General features: G+C 36.2%; 1 protein-coding gene across 1 annotated transcript in view; it reads left to right on the top strand.

Annotated features, from left to right (window-relative positions):
- Positions 1 to 21,040, top strand: part of side-VII (sidestep VII) — a 1,496,071-nt gene that overhangs the window by 1,338,936 nt on the left and 136,095 nt on the right. The window contains exon 8 of the mRNA XM_071598053.1: positions 3,911 to 4,041. Coding sequence (XP_071454154.1) covers positions 3,911 to 4,041 — 131 coding nt within the window. The remainder of the gene's footprint in view (positions 1 to 3,910; positions 4,042 to 21,040) is intronic.

The following is a 21,040-nucleotide window of genomic DNA, read 5'->3' as shown; positions in this document are numbered from 1 at the left end:
TCCCCGGAGCGTTCCTCAAAGGTAAAATTACATCTGCTTGCTTCCATCCACGTTCCTTATCTCTCTCGCACTCACGCATTTTTGTATCCCTGAGCTCGCAGTATCACATCGGCATTCTCCCCTCGACAACTGCACAGCCGCATCGCCTGCAGGAGACAGCTCAGGCATCGAAAACGCTCTCAAGGAGAAAAGATGTGAAGGTTAAAAATCAGATGGCACCGCCGTCTTTTCGGTCGGACGTGATTGTTAAAAAAAAGTTGAAAGCAGATAGGCGCGCACCTATCTCCGCGCTCCGTGACCCCGAGGGAGGATACGTTTTCGTCGCCGGGTTTCGGGGAGAGAGGGAGGATCGTCGTTTTCACTCGACCCAACCCCCAACTCCCCCATCCCCCCCCCTCTCCTTTGCATCGTCTCACTCCCCTTGCCCCTCCCCCTAACTCCCAGCCACCCGAAGCTTGGGGATGATTGATGACGTCATGCCACTACAGAGACCTACCTCCCCATTCCAACTCCTTACCCATTCCACTCTTCGCTAAGAACCAGTTTTCTTTTTTTTTACGCCGCACTCGTCCGCACCGAGAATCATTTCCTCGAAATAAATGAAAAATAAAAGAAGTTCACCGCGATACCCTTTTTTTTATTTTAAATAGAAATCACATCCCCCGAGCGATCAATTGGATCGTGTTTGCGTGCCCCCTCCATCTCTCTCCCCCCCTTCGTTCCATTCCACCCCATCCTCCTCCCCCTCCCCCCCCCCCGTTGATCTTTTGGAGTGCTAAAGTCGATCGCAGTTACCTGAGGGGCCCGGATGCCAAAGCCTCTCGATATCGAGTTTTTAAGCAAATGGATGCCTGCTAAAAGACGGGGAAGGAAAGGGAGGAAGATGGAGAAAATATTTCCGAAACGGAAATAAATGAGAATGGTGTAGGGAAAAAGGCTGAGTATTAGACAGGCGTGGCGAAAGCCATGTTTAATGTGTTTTGTCCGTGTGTCAGTCACCAGTAGTGAAAAATGTACGAATCACATGCAAAGATGTCAACGGTGGGAGACATTTGAGGGTAAAGGAGGAATGAGCTACATTTAAATGTATCTATATTCGCGTAGTTAACTTTGAAGTCCTAATTTTTAAACTTCTAGTAGATTTGTATTTCATTTGCAAATTGGTGATTCCACTTGTACCCTCTTTCACTTAGGCAGTCTGTTGGTAACTTTCTTAGCGGATTGATTTATATTATTTATTAAGGGCCTTAGGCAATGGTCATCAATAGTTTGAGCTTGACGCGTATAAATGAAATATGTTACGAATGGTCTATGTTACATGCCAGAATATAGATTGATAAAAACTGAAGTGGTTATGCTAGCTATCTGTGAGGATGGAAATTCGACTAAATTAGTGAGAATAAATTGCTAACTCACTTTACTGCAACGTTTATTGAAATGCTGGTGGATTTCTTTTCCGTCTTAATTGAATCGGCGGTGGCTCTTATCTCTCGTCTATAAACCCGAATTTCGTTTCATAGTGAAATTTAATCTTTGATAATGCTATTTCTCTAATTGAAATATGGGGATTCCAAGTATGCCCTGAGGTTTGATTATACTGAGTGGTTTTTAATTATTTCTTATCTTAATTTCATTCTATCGTATGCCTGCGGCTAAATCAAGTTAAATAGCATTCAGTAATTGAAACAATTGTTTTTATAATAAATATAATTGTAGACCTTTTAAGAGTTTAATATAATTCAATAATTATTATTTTTTTAGATTCCTTCTATATCAAGTTCGTAATATAGGTAATATTTCAAAATATACGTTAGTTAATGCCCTTTTTAATTGTATTAGCTTAAATTATGAATGACCTGATCTGTTTTTACTTCCAAAAATGGATGAAATAAAATACTTTTTCCGAAACCAAAATTCTGACCCTGCATATAGATATTGACCAAAGTAGCTTTAATGCGTCTCAGGTAGTTGTTTTGGAGAAAAATACGTCAGCCTACTTACCAGTTATTTTTATCTATGATCGAAGAATAGAGACCCCCGCTTCTGTTATTGCATCTATGTATCCGGTTTGTGTGCGTATGAATTGTTGTCTGGTTCACAATGGTAATAGCTCCACCCTCTACTCGTCCAATGCGCTCCTTATTATGAAGCTATACTGTTAATCATTCATTCAATCCCCACACCTCCTTTGGCATTCGTTTCAATCTATATAACTCTGCGGTGTATCAAAGCTCCAGGCAAAATACAGAGAACTGGACGTCATTTTGGATGCATATAGTAAATTGGTTGAGAAGTAGAGTGTCTTTTCTGTTTGAACCCATACCGTTTGCGTGAAATATTTTGTCAATTTAAACATACACTTCTTCGTCATGTTTTTAATACCTTTGCCGAACACTGATTGACCTTATCAGTAATGATGAAATAAATCATTGTCGATTTCAATTCCATGAATAGCCTAACTAAACATAAATCTGAGCATTAATTTCATTACATTATACTAGTTTTAATCAATTTGGCTCTTCAATCAATTTAGCCGAGTTCAATTCAATCACATTATTACGTGTTACCTAATTCGCTAACGTGCATTTTTAGCAAAAACGTTAACATTTGTCCTTTACTCCAATATTGTCTAATATCTTTATTACTCTACCTAAAAGATGGATTCATTGAAGAAAAACTTTTCAATCGTACCGCTTACTTTGCTAATTTACTCTGCAACGTAAACAAAAGTTAGCATACAATGGATGATGTCCACTCTAATGTATCGAAAATGCGATGGAGTCGGATTGGTGAAATGTCACTCAGAACTCCACTCTTGGAAAAAAACTCTATCTTTTCGAGTTGTTAAAAGGTGATCAGTGGTGGTTGCTTTTAAATTGCACGTTAGTTTTGTTTGTAGGCATTCTCGTTCAGTTAAACACAACTAACAATTTGCCTTTTCAACATGACCCGGTTGTCCTTTCTTATTAAAGTAATAAAATTTCCTTCAGTGGAAAGCTACTTTTAATGTTTAATAATTCATTCCTGTCAATTTCATGTTGATTTCGGGAAAATTTTCCTATTCCTTATAGTTTCTCTGACTTCCGAGACAAGCAGTTTAGAAACGTCTCATTTACCTAAAATACGTTGTTGAAACAAAATTATGGAAATCGATTTTCATATTAAAATACAAATACAATGGTTTTTCTTATGAATAGTTTTATTTTGTTCAAATTTCGTGTCTAAATTACATGCATCTATATGTATGAGCCTGCAATAAATGCTATTTTTTAAATGGAAGGATGCTCTAAAATATTAATAAAATGGCTTTCCCCTTCTGGATAGAAAAATAGCTGTAGAAAATATTTAGCAGATTAATGGAGAGATTTTATTTAGAGTAAGTACAACGACGTGACTCAATTCAAACCTGAATGCTATTTTCCGCAGCACATATTGTGAATCCGGTCACGTTAGGAGAGTCTATGAAACTAGTGCAGTGCAGTCATATAAGAGAGATATATGAAAGGGAACCGTGTTGTATACTCCGCCTTTATGCAATATTATTCACTTAAATATTGCCACATAATGGGAGAGGAAAAGTGGAAGATGACATATTTGCATTATCATGTTTACTTCTGCATGGTGTTTTGTGTAATGTGGCTTGACACATCTCAGTGTTATGATTGTAATCCTTTTAAACAGAATGCCCTTTATAATGGCATTCACATATAATATTTATAATTTATATTAATTTAATTGTGGCTCCAATTACCTATATATTTTTCATCAGAATTTTAAATCATTTACTTCACTTAACAGAATCTTCACTCATGTTAGCAATTTTAGTTTATATAAAGTTTGTTAAGCCTGCATATTTACATTTCCATCCATTGCTAAGTGTGCTTAAAATCATGTTTTTTTTAATTTTCAGATGTGCCGGAAGCAATCCTGATCCTGGGAACGTCGTTGAATCCTGATAACATTAGGGAGGGGTCGGACGTCTACTTTGATTGCAAAGTATCAGCAGTTCCTCCAGTATATAAAGTGGAATGGAGGCATAATGTAAGTTTAAAAATTTCCTTTTCGACATCTGAAAACAAATTGCTTTATAATCCTTAGAGTTTCAGTGTAATTTTACAAGATATCAAATAATTAATTTAATTTCATAGAAACCTATTTATGACGCATAATAACCCTTGTCGTAAATAACGTAGTAACTGCTCAATGCTCCTATGCTTACCGGTTCTCCATATACCCGTATTTTCTGTGGCAATAACAGAGTAATATTGCATATTTTATTCATTTTGCTTCCCCAAATTCTTTAGGTAAGTTGACTTAACATTGATTGTACCGTAATAGTTTTGCTTCAGTTCTAAATTAATGTATTATTTCAAAGTAATTTTCCACAAATGACTCGGCTAAATTATATGAATCTTATCAGTGAAAACAAGTGATGGGATTTTATTGTTTTCGGTTCGGTACTATTTAAAGTTTATTGTACCTTTGATAACTGCTCACGCGCAAATTTTTCTTTTACTAGGCTCTGAGAGTTCATTTAAGTTTGACCGTCAACAATTCTAATACCGTTTATTTGTATTAAAAATTGTATATTTAGGGTAATTAAATATAATTTTGGGATATTTAGTGTTCCTATGGCAATCATTAAAACGTATGTGTAAGTATTCACTTTGAAATAACCATGGTGTATAGCAGTTTGAGTTGATTTTATAACATTTTAGATTACCTTTTCCTGCTCGTTTTTTAATGCTGAAATGTTTTGGATAAGTTAACGCTAATTTATTTAATCTATAAAATAAATTTGACCTCATTGTGTAGCTCCATTTGTTCCAATTATTCCGAAGCATTTCCAATAAATGCCATTTTTCCCACAGGTATGCTATTTGCGCAATTTTTCTAAATGGCTTAACAATTGCGTGTAGTTATATTCATTTCCACTAGCTTTACATAATTTAATACGCTATTTACGACGTGATTCTTAGGATATTCATTGAGCAATAAATTAATATATAATGACTTTTATGTAATGTGGTTCGCGTATTTTTGGGCCCAAAATATTTTAAATAACGGATTTTGATGGATTTAAATATCTACTTTGAAAATGTATGCAAGTTGTCCAACTAATCCGTTATTCAGCATTATCAATCTCCTGTAATGCCGTGATTCATATAATACGACTGAAATACACTCCCGTTGATTCAGTAGCAAGCAATGAAACGAGTGTCGAATGATTGAGGAGTTGATAAATTATACTCCAGCGATCGAAACCAATTTTGTTGCGACAGCCAGCGAACCGATGAAAAACAAAGGAGTTACAGTCGATAAACATGGATTTTGGGATAAAGTTCCTGTCCGCGTTTGGAGTTCACGTTAGTTTCCCGTTTCCAATTTTCACTTGCCATGCTTTTATCGGGCGAGTAAAATTGAGGGGAGTTGCCCATGGTATTGCATCTGAGCTTTCTGAATGTAATGACAGAAGCACCGATTTATATCCCCTCTGCAACTTTTACGTAGATGAAGAAGTCCGGAATTCTTGAGTTTATAGATTGGATTTCACGTTTCCTAATAAAATTCACTCATCTTATACAGAGGTCGTTCCTATTATTGTTACTGTTTGTCCGTGCTTCTTTGAAACAATATCAAGGAATGCTCCAATGTTTTAAATTTTAATTAAAAATGTGAATTTTCAGTTAGTAATGTCACAATTCAAATTGCTGAATTAACATATTATATTTATATTTCATTTGCTAGTCACAACGACTTTATACTAAAATTAATATTGTTGAAAAATAAAGTATCATGACTTTGAATTGTATTGCTAAACCACAAGAAGAAGAAGAGGAATGGGCTAAGTTGTCATATGGATCAGGTATGATTCAATTAATAGAAATGCCTATTTCAATAACTATAGAATAATAATTCAGTAACTATTAGGTATCTACACATTAAAAATAATAATTAAAATTTAAATTTAATAATCATGTAATGAATATTTAATTAATAAATTCTTCAAATTCCTGGTACAAAAGCGGTACAATCTTATTACACCATTGCATGAACTCGCGTTCTACCCGTCAAAGTTCTTGAAATGCATAATTGGCACTCGCCCACTTCAGTGAGTAACAGAAATGAAGGCCTGGTTAGCTATTAAGATGCGCTTTGTTTTGACTGAAATATTTCTCATCTTTTGGATTTATGTGGCTGATGACATAAAATATTAGAGAGGAAATTCCTTGAAATGTTAATAAAACAGACCGAAAAGCATGTGAAGGTGGTTAATTCTCGTCTCAGGTGGAGAGATAAGAGCTAAAATTTCCTGATCATGCGGTTACGGTACTCAATAAACGAGTTGATTCCCGGACTCAATCCTTGAAACCCTGGAATTTGCTAAAACTATCTGCAAATAGGGAAGAGTCAACTTGCTCGATAACCAGGATTCATGGTAACCAGATGCTTGAATTCCTCCATTGTGGGATATTCCCTCAATGACACCTTTGGCGGGACGATTCTTGTGCATTCTAATTACGTCTCACAGTCAGTAAGGCGAGCACTCCGGCCATGTCCGGATAAGCGAATTAAACTACTAAACTTACCGACAGAAATGAACTTTCCGACATACTTATAATCCGTACGTTTACATTTCACGCTAAGTTCCAGATATATCGAAGATATTGCGATCCACGACAATTTGAAAATCCACTCCGCAGATATTCTTACGCCCTGGTACTAACCTTTGCTGCCAAAGTTTACGGGGATGTTTTAGCAACGAAATATGTGTCGTTGTGATCCAGCCATCCGTTTCCACGAAATTCTAATTCAGGGTAAAATCAGTTTGGAAATTCAAATGGGAGGGAAAAGCGGCTAACACGTGAGTAACTACACGCAATCCCATTATCCAGTACGTCAATGTCTCAGCGCATAACACCGCCAATGTGCCGTAAATCATTGTTTTACTGCAGCCGTTGGCACATCGATTTAATGTCATTTTACGTTGCCACTTGAACAAAAGCAATCGGCAACATTATCAGCGCTACAGATCGTACGTTTTAAGAATAAAATGCGCAAGCATTGAAGGAAAAACTTTCATTTAGCTATTTGTTGGAGTGAGCTGAAAAAAGTTCTAACGTATCCAAAAACTCGCGCACGAATGTTAATACAATGTGAAATCGTGATATCATTGGGTGAATACGAACTTGTACAGCAATACACTGAATTATCTCGATAGGTAAGTGGTTAAGTTTTGCATTTTTTGTCTTTCGACAAATGCCGTACTCATTATCATATAAAAGGAAACATGGATATCCATACCATACTTATGGTCCGTCTGTAAACTCGGAAACTTGGGCAGTAAAATTTATCCATCTTGTATTATCTCGGTTTATATCCCACCAATATTACATTTTTGTATACAATTTAGGGTATTATTGCATGTAAAATATTCTAGGAACTTAAAATTAGAAAATTGTGAGGCAAATCCTGTTTGTATTACACAAACATGCTTTAAAACTCAACAAAAATGTACAATATTTTATTTAAGGAACCATCACAACCTTCAGCATGGCAGGTCATGTGAACTAAAAATTGAAGTACTCTTCATTGCTTTAAATTGGAAACTGAAAACAGTATGAAAAAGAAAGGCTATTTTAGCTAAATAAATGCTTAATTTATACCTTTATGCATAGTTTTGTCAGTTTCTGTTCTTCCTTTAATCACTGAAGCGGTTAGATCGAGAGAATGAAGTATTTTGAATTGCACTATTTCTACAGACATTAGTCTCCTTAGAAAATTATTTGCATGCATGCAAAAGGAAAGGTTTGAATTCAGAATGCTTGTTTATTATTATGAGTATTGAAAACGAGAAGAATCATTATTGATTTTATCGTTTGCTTATTATTATTTAGAGCGAGTTCAATTATTAGCGATTTTACCTTGGCAATTGTAATTCCACCCCACGGTTTGCCTGGTGTATTAATACCTTTGTATTTTGTCATCTAATCTTTTTATTATTTAAAAAAATATTACGCAAATATTAAACAGGTCGTCAATTTATTATTTGATTGCTTTTTCGGTCACTTCTTCTTTCACGTTGCATGAACGGACTGTTTGAAACTTATATTTGTTTCTTATAAAAAATAATTAGTAAAATATCGGAAACTCAAACGTATGGCAAACTCAGTTGTACGTTTTTTTCTCGAAATTGTAATATTTCCATGCAAATATATAATTTTTATTATAGCGAAACAATTAGATTGCTAGTAAACTGGTAATGGAAATTTGACAATCTGCCATTCAGAATTCTTGCTTAAAATCCATATATTGCCTTTTATAACCAAACTAAGAATAAATGGAGAATCAGGTTTATGGGTACTAATTCCTCGTGGTAAGTTTTAGGCGCTACGATGAAATAAATGAATTTCTCAACTCTGAATACTCTAATCGCAAAGAACATTTACAAAGGCTAATTTACAGATGATTTTTTCGATTCTATCAAACAAATCTTCAGTTTGAATACGTTGTTTTTTATTCGCAAAGGATTATTCGCAAAAGCTATAAGATAAAAATCACACTTTCTCTTTCCTGTTGGTATTTTTGCATATCCGGGGAGCCATTGATTAAAGATGAGTGATGCCATTCTAAAAAAACTTCAATAGACTAATCAGAACATGGCTGTCTCCAGGTCGAAAGTTTATTTCGTGTGGGAACTAGTACAAACCTTCCTTTAATCGAGCCATGGAAACCTGAGTTATCATTTACTTTACCTTTGTTATTTATCATGGAGCCACAATTCAAAAGTCAATTTAATAGGGAAAGGTATAGCTCGCCCATAACTAAGTTCACAATCGGGTTAAGGGAGCAAGATTTTTTGCTTGCGCCTTCAGAGCAGATAGACATAAAGCTTTGGAAACCGGAAAAGTCACGCTGCATGAATTTAGCTGGGAACGGATGGCGTTATCGCCCGAATTTGAATCTGGGACGTTCGGGTAGACAAACAATATTATCCATTATTCTACCTCGCCACAGTTTTGAATCAACATTCCTAATGTTCCATTTGCTTAGCTCAGAGAAATCCATGATCACACATAGACAGGTGAGCAAATAAATCACGACTCCAGTATGCTTTAAGGTTTAGATATGTAACACAAGTACGCCATGGGTGCTTGATTACCTAATTGGCAATGCATCCATCCTTTTTATAAAACGCTAAGTTTCTAAAGTTTAATATTTCGAGAGGCATACCAGTTTGTATGTATTTCTGTACCTTTAAGGTGTGATTTTCAAGTTTTACTCTTGAAATACGCCCAAGACTTTAATAAATAAAAGTCATGAGTTTAGATTTAGGGTAATTTTGGCCTTTTCATTGTCGCTCTTTAACAGATGTTAAACCCTTGATTAAAAAATTCTAGCTTCATTTTCTTGCTGTTCAAGAGGGAATGTTACTTGCTGAGTTCCTCCTCTTGCTGGTCAAGAGGAGGAATTATCGTTGTATTTTTAACTACAAACTGAATGAAGACCTTTCGCAAATAACGCGAAGAAGGGTGTCTAATGGCTACGTTTGACTGATTGGTGGTAATGTGAGGAATGGAGATGGACCTTACCTTACCAACTAGCAGATCGTTACACGTGAGTTAATGAAATGGCTGAAAATGTACTATTTTTGACTTTACTTAGTGCTATCATAAAGGTAGCGCAGAACCCTACTAATCAAAATAAATTTCCAATTCATTTTCCGCCTCACTGAACTCTGATGAAATAATATTAGTAATGATATTGCCGTTTGCATTTAATCACGAAATATTTTATGGCTAAAATTTTGGAAATACAACATATGTGATTACGGGATCTTGTAAAGCAATATAATTGAAACTTTATAAAATGAATAAAAATCGTTTTCCCGTTGGTTATATGTAAATATCCGTCGAGTTAGTCATTTTACTTATTTAGCAAATGCCCTTTTTTATCAGAAACACTAATGCATTATCCATTTCCTGATTTTTATAACTGTTTTTCTATACTGTTATAACTTCGCGTTTTTCTTGTTCTATGAGAAAATATTCGTCGATGAATGGTACAGACAATAATTATTCTCCAGATCAAACAAATGTTGCGAAATGAAAATGACACTTTGGATGATTTTGCTTGATGTGAAACACCGTAGTTTCCACTAGATAGCTTTAGACTAACCCACTAGATAGAGGGCCAGTACAGTAAAAAACTGCATAAATAATACTAGACCAGTTAAAACAAAGGCTGAAGCAAAAAGGTCATGTATTTATGTGTGCATAAATTATACAATCTAATGCGATAAAAGCAAGTACTCTAAATATTTTATGGTACTGTTGAACTTGTAACGAAAATAATGAAAAGCGCCTTTTTAAAAATTTCTTGTTGGCCTTATTGTAAAAGGAGTCACCTAAATTCATTTTCAAAAACTAATTTCGTGAAGGTAAATGAATCGATAAGAACATATTGGATAGGGATTATATAAATACTTCTTTGGCGTTTGAAAATACATTTTTCATGGATTTACCATTACATAACTTATATTTGTTGTAGTGCAGTTTGACTTTTAAATTTTACCCTCTCGAAAAGAAGACGCTTTTGATGCCCAGACCATGGCCGACGGGATTACGATACTCATAGATGGAATTAATGTTTTGGGAAATCAGTGTTGCACTGCTAATGGGAATACTTGAGTTTAAGCCAAATTAACTTTACGTCACTGTACTTCATTAAGACTGCAGCTTATCTTGTGTATTTTTTTTCGTTTTCGCGTTACAAGTAGAAATTACTAACATTTTTGCTCTACGAAAGAAAAAGTGGCTGGCAGCTTTTTTGCACTCCAGGGAATGCACTCATTCCACGCTCTTGTTTGCTTTGTGAAGTAGTGTGCCATGAATGGCGAACTTGTAACTCCCGCTTTGAGAAATTTGACCTCCCACGAGAAAAGTCAGCGCGGGCTTTTGGTTCCCTGGAACGTAATTTTAATCTTCACTTCGGCCTCGATCTCCACGCTGAGGTGTACTAAGGGCTAAACAGGCACCTCCACGTGATGAGATTTGCGCCGGTGAGATCCTTCGCGCTATGCCGAGAAATTGGGTCAGTTACCGCCACCTTTTGCGAGAGCAGGCGCAAGATTTTCTTTGGGCATGTTTGATTCCATTCACCCTGCAACGTATCACTTGGAATTAAACTTCAAATTAAGGCGTCGTTTCAGAAGTTCCTAACCAACTCGCTTTAATTTTTACAGTAATGACTTGGTGCCCAAATTTTTAATCGCCGTCACCACAATTTTGGGCATGTGTGTTTAAAATTGTTCGTCTTATACACACTATATAACCAGACAACGTTTCTCAAAGGGAACATTAATCCAAACGGTCATTCATCCAACAGTTGAGAAGTGGTTATTTCTTAATAATGTATAATATTTCCTACAAAATAATGGATGCAATATTAAATAATAATTTTTTCATCGGTGATCTACCGGCTAGGGTTAGTTTTTACCAGTAGAGTATGCTTTAAATTTAATGTGCTCGTATGTATCCGACATTACAAATTACTGTACTTTTAAGCCCTAACTAAAATTGCAAAATATCCGTTAATTTTATACTGTATATCTATATTAAAATAACTCTTTAGCTAAGCAGATTTTTTATTGATTTTCTAAACATAAACTACATTCGGCATTTTTACTGACAAATGATTCGACTATTAAATGAGGCATCCTCTCCTCTCTTGACAAATATACATTAGTTTCTCATTCCATCAAAATTTATTGTGATCGTCAATTGATAAAAAAAATTCCACCCCCCCCCCTCCCGCTAATTTTACCCAAAATGCCTATTTCCTACCCCCTATACCCTGCTTTTCAGCATTTTCCACTGTTAAATCATTCATCCAATCCCAGCGCCTCTCTGTATCTCCTTCATCCACTTGTCCAGTGTTCTTCGTATTTCTCCCAACAGCAGCCTCTCATTCCCTACCACACCAAGAACTTCATCGTTTATTTTTCCTTTCCGTCCATTTTATTTTCTTCATTCTCCTCCAAATCCACATCTCGAAAGCCTCCAATTTATGCTAATACTCTTGCCTCAGCATCCAAATTTTCCTTCTCCATTTTGAAATTAAATGGTAGGTTTGGATGAAAAGAATTAGGTAGTGTTATACTCTGAATTTTTTCTTTTAAATTAGCTACGGCATTGATTAGGTAACCCTAATATCAACATCCTGAGAACGACGGAGTTATCATCGGGAGGTCAGCAGTTTAAAATATAGTTATAGTTGACCAATATTTCATGTTACATGCACACATAGTTTATTAGACCCAATTCTATTGTGCAACCTACTCCCGTAAAAAAGGATTTTATGGTTTTATTGGCACTCATCATCCGCTAAATGAGAATTCCTAAAGAATTACTGCAATAAATTGTGCCTCTTTAAGTCCTTAGATACACAGAAATGTACATGTTACATAGATTTTCGTGTCCTTTTAACTGTGCGTGGTTTTTATTAAATGAAACGCGTCTTAATATATCAATGATTTAAGTTTCACATTGTTTATTACTTATGAACGTAGAGCTGATTTAATTTTTATAATGTGGCTGTAGTGGCGGCATTCTTAAATTAAATTTTTCTTTGAAAAATATGAATTGGATAAACATGCGTGTATGATTAAACTTTTAACTTATTTTAATGCATTTTATTGTTGGATTCAACCAGTGATATAATTTACAAAATTTTTTTTCAGTGATGTTGTTTAATGCTCATTCATTCATGTGCACATAATATTTAGTGAAAAAATGCTTTAATTTCTTCTAAAAGTTGTAATTTTAACACCCCTCCCCCTTTTATCAGCCGTTTTTCAAAAACACCAAAATTTATCCTGGCCTTGCACACTCTGATAAACAATGTGATGGATGCAAAATAAATCGAATTCCTTCTCTCAGAAGCCGTCAGCTTTTAAAAATGGAATTTTGGAAATGTCATCATCAGAAAGCACTAGGCTTTTACCGTCAACTCGGTTCGCTTCCGCTAGCGGGCGACGTTTATCACAAGCGTGTAATGCGGATGTCCAATGCAACCTTTCTCCCACTTACTGGAGAACTTTATTCTGAGTGATGGGCTGTAATGCATGTTGAGAACTTTTACGGGCCATCTTCTTGCGGAGCGAGGAGAGCGAACAGTTGGTCGGAGGGAAATCTCCCTTGTGCACGTGTGCAATGCCTGCTTTTTATTTTGACAGGATATGTTTATGCCTGAACTTAACAAAAAATTTTCAGGCTTTCAACGTTTTTTTTTCAAGCAATTGTACGCTTCCCATATTATTTTTAAAGCGTTTATCTGCTCCTATCTTTCGATAATTTATATGGTTGGGTGTTATATAAATTGTGTATATCTGACAGAGAAAACATTATTTACAGCGGTAATTGTTTTACATCCGAATACGTATTTCAATCTTCTCTTGCTAGGATATCGATTAGTTGATCCCAATAATCTGTAACTAAATTAGCACTCTTTGATCGAGTCAGCCCCAGGCAACATATTTGGGAGCTGTATATTTTATTTTACAAACGCCATGTGGTGTAAACTCATATGTTTTAAATTAAAAGTCGGTTGTTCTTCCAATTATATGCGTTATAAACAATTAAAAAATGAAATAGTAAAGTTCTTAGAATATTAATGACTGGAGGGCTCATGCATACATTTATCATTTGTCATGTTTCCTCCTCTACTTATTTCTGGTGAAGGTCAAGAGTAGAATGTAATGATCAATATTGCGACGACTTTCAGCCTTCATTCCCTCTTAATTAGAGCCTATCTTGACAAAATTTAAATTAATGATATGAGAATGGAGAACTAAAATGATGTAGTTTTAAACATTTCAAATTAAGCGTTTGTAGTCTATGGTTTTTAGCTCAACTTGATGGAACTTCGTGATGAAAAGTGAATGATAAAAACTTTGTAAGCTCCACTGATTTTTATTTAAAAAACGACTGGTTTCGTCGAATAGCACACATCATCAGGTACAATAAACAGGACTTTTTGACATTTATAAATACATGGATGTGATGGGACGAGTTTTTCGTGGATGGGAGGAGTGGTTATAGAGGGAGTAGGAGAACTTGGGAGAAAGGGAGGGGGAAGATAGTGACCAACTATCTAAGAACAACTGGAGATAAGGTAAAACGTTGGAAATGGATTCTTGGTTCATGATGATGAGTTTCCCTTACATTCCCCTCTCCTTGATGTTCCTTACACCCAGCAATCTCTCTCTACACCCAGTAATCTCTCATCTTCTATCTACCTCTCCCCTCCCTAGCGCCACCATCAACCCCCTGCGGAGAGTTAACTCAACCGTTCGTGGCTACCGCTCTTCACTTCACCTATAACCTCTCCCACTCCCACCCCTTCCTTGGTTGGTCACTATCCTCCTCCCTCCCTTTATCCCAAGTTCTCCCTCCCTCCACACCACACTTCCCGTCTACCAAAAACATCTCCCAACCCTTCCATGCATATATAAATGTCAAAAAGTCTTGTATATTTTCCCTGATGATGTCGACTATTCGACGATACCGGTCGTTATTTACTCGTAAATAAAAATCAGTGAAACGTACAAAGTTATCATTGTTCACTTTTTAAGTATTTGGATAATGACATGTTTATTTTAGGTAAAGTTTTCCATTAATTGATGTACATTAATTTCATAAAGAGAAATTATAGTTACTTTACGTGGGAGGTTTGAATAAATATTTATTGTATATTATTCAAAGGCCTTGCCTATAAAGAGTCTGAATAATAATTTTCAATTTGAATGAAACAAATCAAATATTTAGTCCCAACTTAGAAATAATTCTCGTTTTATCATCAATATTAAATAACTGTGTGGCTACGTATCTTCGTGTTCAGTGGGTTTGGTGATGATTCTTGAGATATTTCATAAATCTGATAAGTTAAGATTGATGATTATAATTCTTCAACGAAAAAAGTCAATATATACGTACTGAAAACAATAATTTATAATCTCAAAAAAAGTTGAAATTTCATGGAAATTTTTTTTCTCTCTTTTACTGCATCCTTGGCATCCATCACTTAAAACTTCACACACTATCGCTAAAAGGGCATTGTATTTACGTGCCATAAACATTCTCACCTCAGTGAAGTCGTTCCGCTCTTTTGACTATAAAATAAACCGAAGTATATGGCCTCTCAAAGTGTCTTGCTACCAAGCAAAAATATCACCGTCATGGTGAGAATGTGAAGGCTTCAGAAGAATAGACTCGCCTTATTCACAGGTTGTAACTTAAAATTGCACTCCATACGCGTACCAGCCATGAAATTAGTTCTCAACTAATATTCTCATCATTATCATTGATGACACTCAAAGAATTAAATATCACTCCAACCTTATTGGTACAACTTTAAAACTTCATAGAAGAGGCTCCAAGCACTCTACACGACTACTATGACTAAATTATTAGCATCCTTGGAGGGAAAACACCTTGAAGGGAAATTAATTATTGAAACTTGTTGAAACGCTTGGTTAGATTTAAAGGAGACTGTTGAAATTTTTAAACATTTTGAAAACCTTGGAGTAGCACACAGAGAGCTATCAATTTAATTTCGCGGTCCCAGCTAATTCATCCACTCCTCCTCCACCTAAACCACTCCAGGGCCCCTTCCCTGAGGTCCTCCTCTTCTCCCAGCATCCTTGTCCTTTCGCCATCTCCATTTCCTCATTTTCCTGCATCCTGCAGCACTCATAAAGCGCTCTTTAAGCCCGTGTTATTCCCCTCGACTTCCACTCAACGCCCTTACGCCCTGGTTCTATTAACCGACCCCCATGCCTCGACCCCAGACTTCCCCTTCCTCACGTTGAGGTACTCCTCTCCTTAACCATCTCTCTTCCTCTTCTCAATTCATCCCTCTTCCTCCTCGTTTACCTACCCCGTCTCGCTTCCCCGGCCTTGCGAAAAATATTTCTCGCAGTGCAGATTTGGAGCGTATGATGCTTCGACGTGAGGGGGTTTGAGTTCGATTACTAGGGACGGTGGAGTTTGTAATCCACTTTAGGCACTGGTCTCGTTCACGACCAACCGCTATCGAACACCAATTGTGGGGGGGATGGGTAACTTCCCGCTGGTTACGTGTATGTAGCCAAAGGAAGCGTTTTCAAATTTATAAGCCAACGGAGGGAGACCGATACGAGTATTAAGCATTGACTTGTAAGTCTTGCAGGTGAAAATATTTGTGCCCGTACGAAAAGTCTAATTATGACTGATTTAATATATCCCTCACGTTGTTCGCCGTCTAAATTAATCGTCCCTATAATTGTCCAGTACTTAGTATCACTCCAAAGGTGTTGGATATTTGAAGGGTTTCACTGAGATAAGTCATAATGTACTAAGCAATTTTTAACAGTGATTTTTATCTTGCCCTGGATCCCTGGTTTACAGGATGAATAATTAAAATTAAACCCCGTAAATATCTCGTTATTTCGTATCACTGTCAATTTATTCAAATAAAATGTTTCGAAGAACGCTAAAAATCTTTATTTTTTTCACTTGATTGTAAGACCCACACGATAGTATCCCTGAAACGTTGAATTTCAACTATATTCATTCCATTAATGTCTTTCACGAGTTGCATCCTTTAATTACTCCGAGTATATCCTCTGAATTTATAAAATCTCATCACTCCTTCCAGCACCGTCCTCAATCAACCCCAGATAACAACGGGATGCATCCTTATGGCTTAGAACTTCCAGAACCTCTTTTCGAATAATATCCCTTCTCACACGATCCCAGTGGGAGAGCTTCCTGGCTGTTTGGTCTTAATCAATATTCCTTGAAATACGTTTATTGCATCTGGTGTGCTATTATTTCACTACCAGTAATGCTTCATGAATGTACAAAATTTTTATGTGTCATTAGTGATAATGAATCCTGATTCAATGGCTCTCGCTATAAGTTACTCAATTAAATGGAAAAGTATTCTGGCAATCCTTTAATTCATAACTGTATTAATTACTTTCGTATTCCGTCATTTTTTTCCTGCTTGAAAAGCTACAAACATGTTTTGAAGGAATATTTTGTTTCAGCTTTGCGAACAAATTCTATTGTTTCCTCGTTTCAAGCAAATATTTATTATATTTTGAGAGTTAGTTTTTAAGTGTTTAATCCGTTTCGATTCCTTTTATACATATTTTCTTCTTCTTTGGCATCGCTGTCACAATTGTAGAAAAAAATGTATTCTTAGATTAATATTTACGTTGAACTCAGAACTTTGTGATTATTAATAACCTCCAGCCAAAATGCCACCCCATTACTTTTTTATCACTGCAATCCAACTCCCTATTAATGCTGAGTGCAATATTTGAAGCGTTATTTTTTGTGATATTCTTATTATTTTTTTTATTTTTGGTGCATCCATTGTGTGATCATTTGTATTAAGCTCTTGTAATTTATTGTCAATGTTCATTGAAAATGTTGTTTTCGAATTAAAATCAATTCTATTTTTATAATATAATTGTTTCGTCACACAGTTTTTTTTTCATTTTCTTTATTTGTATTTTAACAGGTTTCGCCACAGATTTGGCTCTACTCTATCATGCCATCTCCCAAGGACCATTTTCCTCGCCAAACTCCATCTCTATTGAATTTCTTACTTCTCTAAAAACTGGCATTTTTCCAAACACATCCATTTCTTTTCAAGGGCACTTACTTTTGAGGATATACTTTTTTAAGAATACCACTCTCCTGTCTCAGTCCCAACCAAGTGTCATTAAGTTAAGCTTTCCAATTATATCCCTCTTCAGTTTAAAATTACGTGTCCATCTGTACCCCATTAAGTGGGTTTTGTTCACCATATTTCTCTTCAAACATAACGACCATCAACGTTTTCTTATTCATTTTGAGAACTCTGTTTGGCCTCTATTAAAAATAAACCACTTTTTGTTGCCATGGCGTTTGATTTTCATAAATTTTACTTTACAAAAACTGATAACTGTTTAGGTTTCAAATTGGAGTTATGGCTAGTTCTTAGTAGTTAGTTTATGGCTAGTTTTTAGTAGTATGGCTAGTAGTAGTTTTAGTAGTTAGTACTCGTATAAACACGCACACTACAGCTGACGGATCCACAACCGCAGTCCAACACTTGCACTACCTCTTATGAACGGAACCGAAGTCCACGAATGTCTTTCTTAAAGTCGCAAAATATGTTAAAATCATAAGGTAAAAGATCCGGGCAGTACGGAGGATTTTAAAGTGTTACTAGACCAAATCGCTGAACCGTAGCCTTCGTCTAAGCGGTTTTCCCTGATAAGGCCATCAATCGGCCCTATCACATCAGGGGCAATGGTTCGATGGGCTGGTCCTGGCCGCGCTTCGTCTTGCAGTGATGTGCGCCCTTCTTGGAATCTCCAAATGCCGCACTTGCACACTCGTCAGGGACAGGCAGTGTTTATCATACTCATCAGACATGCGACGATAAATTTCGCGTACTCTAGAACCTGACCCAACAATTATGTGCGCTATGTACTATGGAGTTCTCCTACCACAGCAATAGCAGTATCGATACGTCACAACAGTGTAGCCATCGTTCGCGCGGACTATCTGTTATGGCGGGCAGGCCTATGCTCAGTTTACTTTTGATTGCCACTCATATATATAATGGGCTGACACAATAAAAAACAAATAGAAAAAAATAGCAACATTTAAAAGAATATTCACACGGTAAATTGATCGAGCTTTCGGCCCTCTCAGAGGCCTTCTTCAAGTGAGTTTTCAAGTGAGTCTCACTTGAAGAAGGCCTCTGAGAGGGCCGAAAGCTCGAACAATTTACCGTGTGAATGTTCTTTTAAATGTTGCTATTATTTTCTATTTGTGTTATATTGTGTCAGCCCATTATTTTGCCGCTCGCGTGAGTTTTTCCGTACAATCCTTATGTATATATATATATATATATTTATATATATATATATATATATATATATATATATATATATATATATATATATATATATATATATATATATATATATATATATATATATATATATATATATATATATATATATATACACACACACACACACGAGGGTCATCCGGAAAGTAGTACCCGTTCGTGCCGCATGAAGTGCTGACGACGCGAGTAGCCGCTGGACGAGGTCAGATAGCTTCAGTGGCTTGTCTGCCTTCTCTGAGCCAAGTTGCGTGACGCTAGCATTGCCTGTGTTGTTTCTGTGATTGTTTACAATGTTTAAAAAAATTGAGAACGCCGCCAGTTGTGAAGAGAGGGCAGTGATTAAATTCCTCAATGCAAGAAACGTTCGCCCATGTGATATTCATCGCCAATTAAAGGAGGTGTATGGAGACAATGTAATGGACGAGTCGTCTGTTCGGCGGTGGTGTCGCAACTTCAACATGGGGAGGGGGAACACACACGACGATGAGCGTTCGGGGAGACCGTCTGTCATTACAGACCAACTGGTGAGCTCAGTTGACGAATTCGTGAGGAACGATCGGCGCGTCACAATTGATGACATCTGTGAGCATTTTCCCAATGTTTCTCGAACAATTGTTCATGAAATTGTTAAACACCATCTGCATTATGCAAAAATTTGTGCAAGATGGGTCCCTCGCAAGCTTACAGATGAGCACAAAACCAAGCGTATGGCTGCAGCACTGACGTTTTTGGGACGTTATTCTGATGAAGGAGACTCTTTCTTGACTCGCATAATTACTGGTGACGAAACATGGGTTTGTTATGCATCACCTGAGAGTAAACGACAGTCAATGGAGTGGCATCATGCTCATTCACGAAACAAACCAAAAAAATTCAAGACAGTTCTGTCCACCAGGAAACTCATGGCAACCATTTTCTGGGATCGACGAGGTGTATTGCTTATTGATTTTATGGCCCGTGGAGACACTATTAATGCCAATGCGTATTGTGAAACATTAAAGAAATTACGGCGGGCAATACAAAATCGGCGGCGAGGTCTATTGTCTACTGGTGTCATTCTCGTTCATGACAATGCCAGGCCTCATGCAGCTGGGATAACACAAAAACTTTTGCAGCAATTCAAATGGGAAACTTTCGACCATCCACCGTATAGCCCGGACTTGGCCCCTTCAGATTTTCATCTCTTTACAAAGCTTAAAGACTTTTTGGCAGGAAAAAGATTTGACAGCGATGAAGAACTTAAAGAAGGAGTGACCCTGTATCTCAATGAGCTGGCGGCGAAGGACTATGCAGCAGGAATACAGAAACTTGTCACACGTTATGACAAATGCCTTAATTTGCTTGGAGATTATGTTGAGAAGTAGTTTAAAGTATCCTCTTTCAAATAAAATTTTTTATGTTTGTTAATATTTACTTTTGTGTCTTTATTACACGAACGGGTACTACTTTCCGGATGACCCTCGTGTATATATATACATATATATACATACATATATATATATATACATATATATACATACATATATATATATATATATATATATATATATATATATATATATATATAGTGGAATATTTCATGTAATTTGCCGTTAAATAGTCACTTTAATAGTGTCACAACTCAATATTAAGTCGCGGGATGAAAACTTTGGGCACGAGGGGATTATGGGTGCATAAAATTATATGCATCAAGGCTTTCTATTAGTAATTTTAATTTGCACTATGCAAAGGAACCACTCAATTAAGTTTTACTTGTTAAAAAGGGATGTGTTCTTGGGTTTAGTTATGTCATCATCTATTCAAGATCATAAAAATCGTCTTGTTCTGGATACAGCTCTCCGTCACCTCCGGATGTTGCTTATTTGTGGTCGTCTTTAGTGAGAATTCAACTGTAAATAAAAAAAACAGCGGTTTCAGCAATAAGATATAGCACATTCATAATGTTATACATAATTAATTTCTGACATCATCGTAAGCATACTAACCCTGAGTAAAGATCACATCATGGAGCCCTCTTAAGATTGTACGGTTGAATGATAATCAGTTTTGGTGAATAAAGAAAATATTCAATATAACCCGCCTC

Source organism: Hetaerina americana, unplaced genomic scaffold (genome assembly GCF_022747635.1).
Source record: "Hetaerina americana unplaced genomic scaffold, ioHetAmer1.1.p SCAF_9, whole genome shotgun sequence".
Classification (NCBI taxonomy): Eukaryota; Metazoa; Arthropoda; class Insecta; order Odonata; family Calopterygidae; genus Hetaerina; species Hetaerina americana.
The sequence above is the reverse complement of the archived record's forward strand: the minus strand, read 5'-3'. Positions and strand labels throughout refer to the sequence as shown.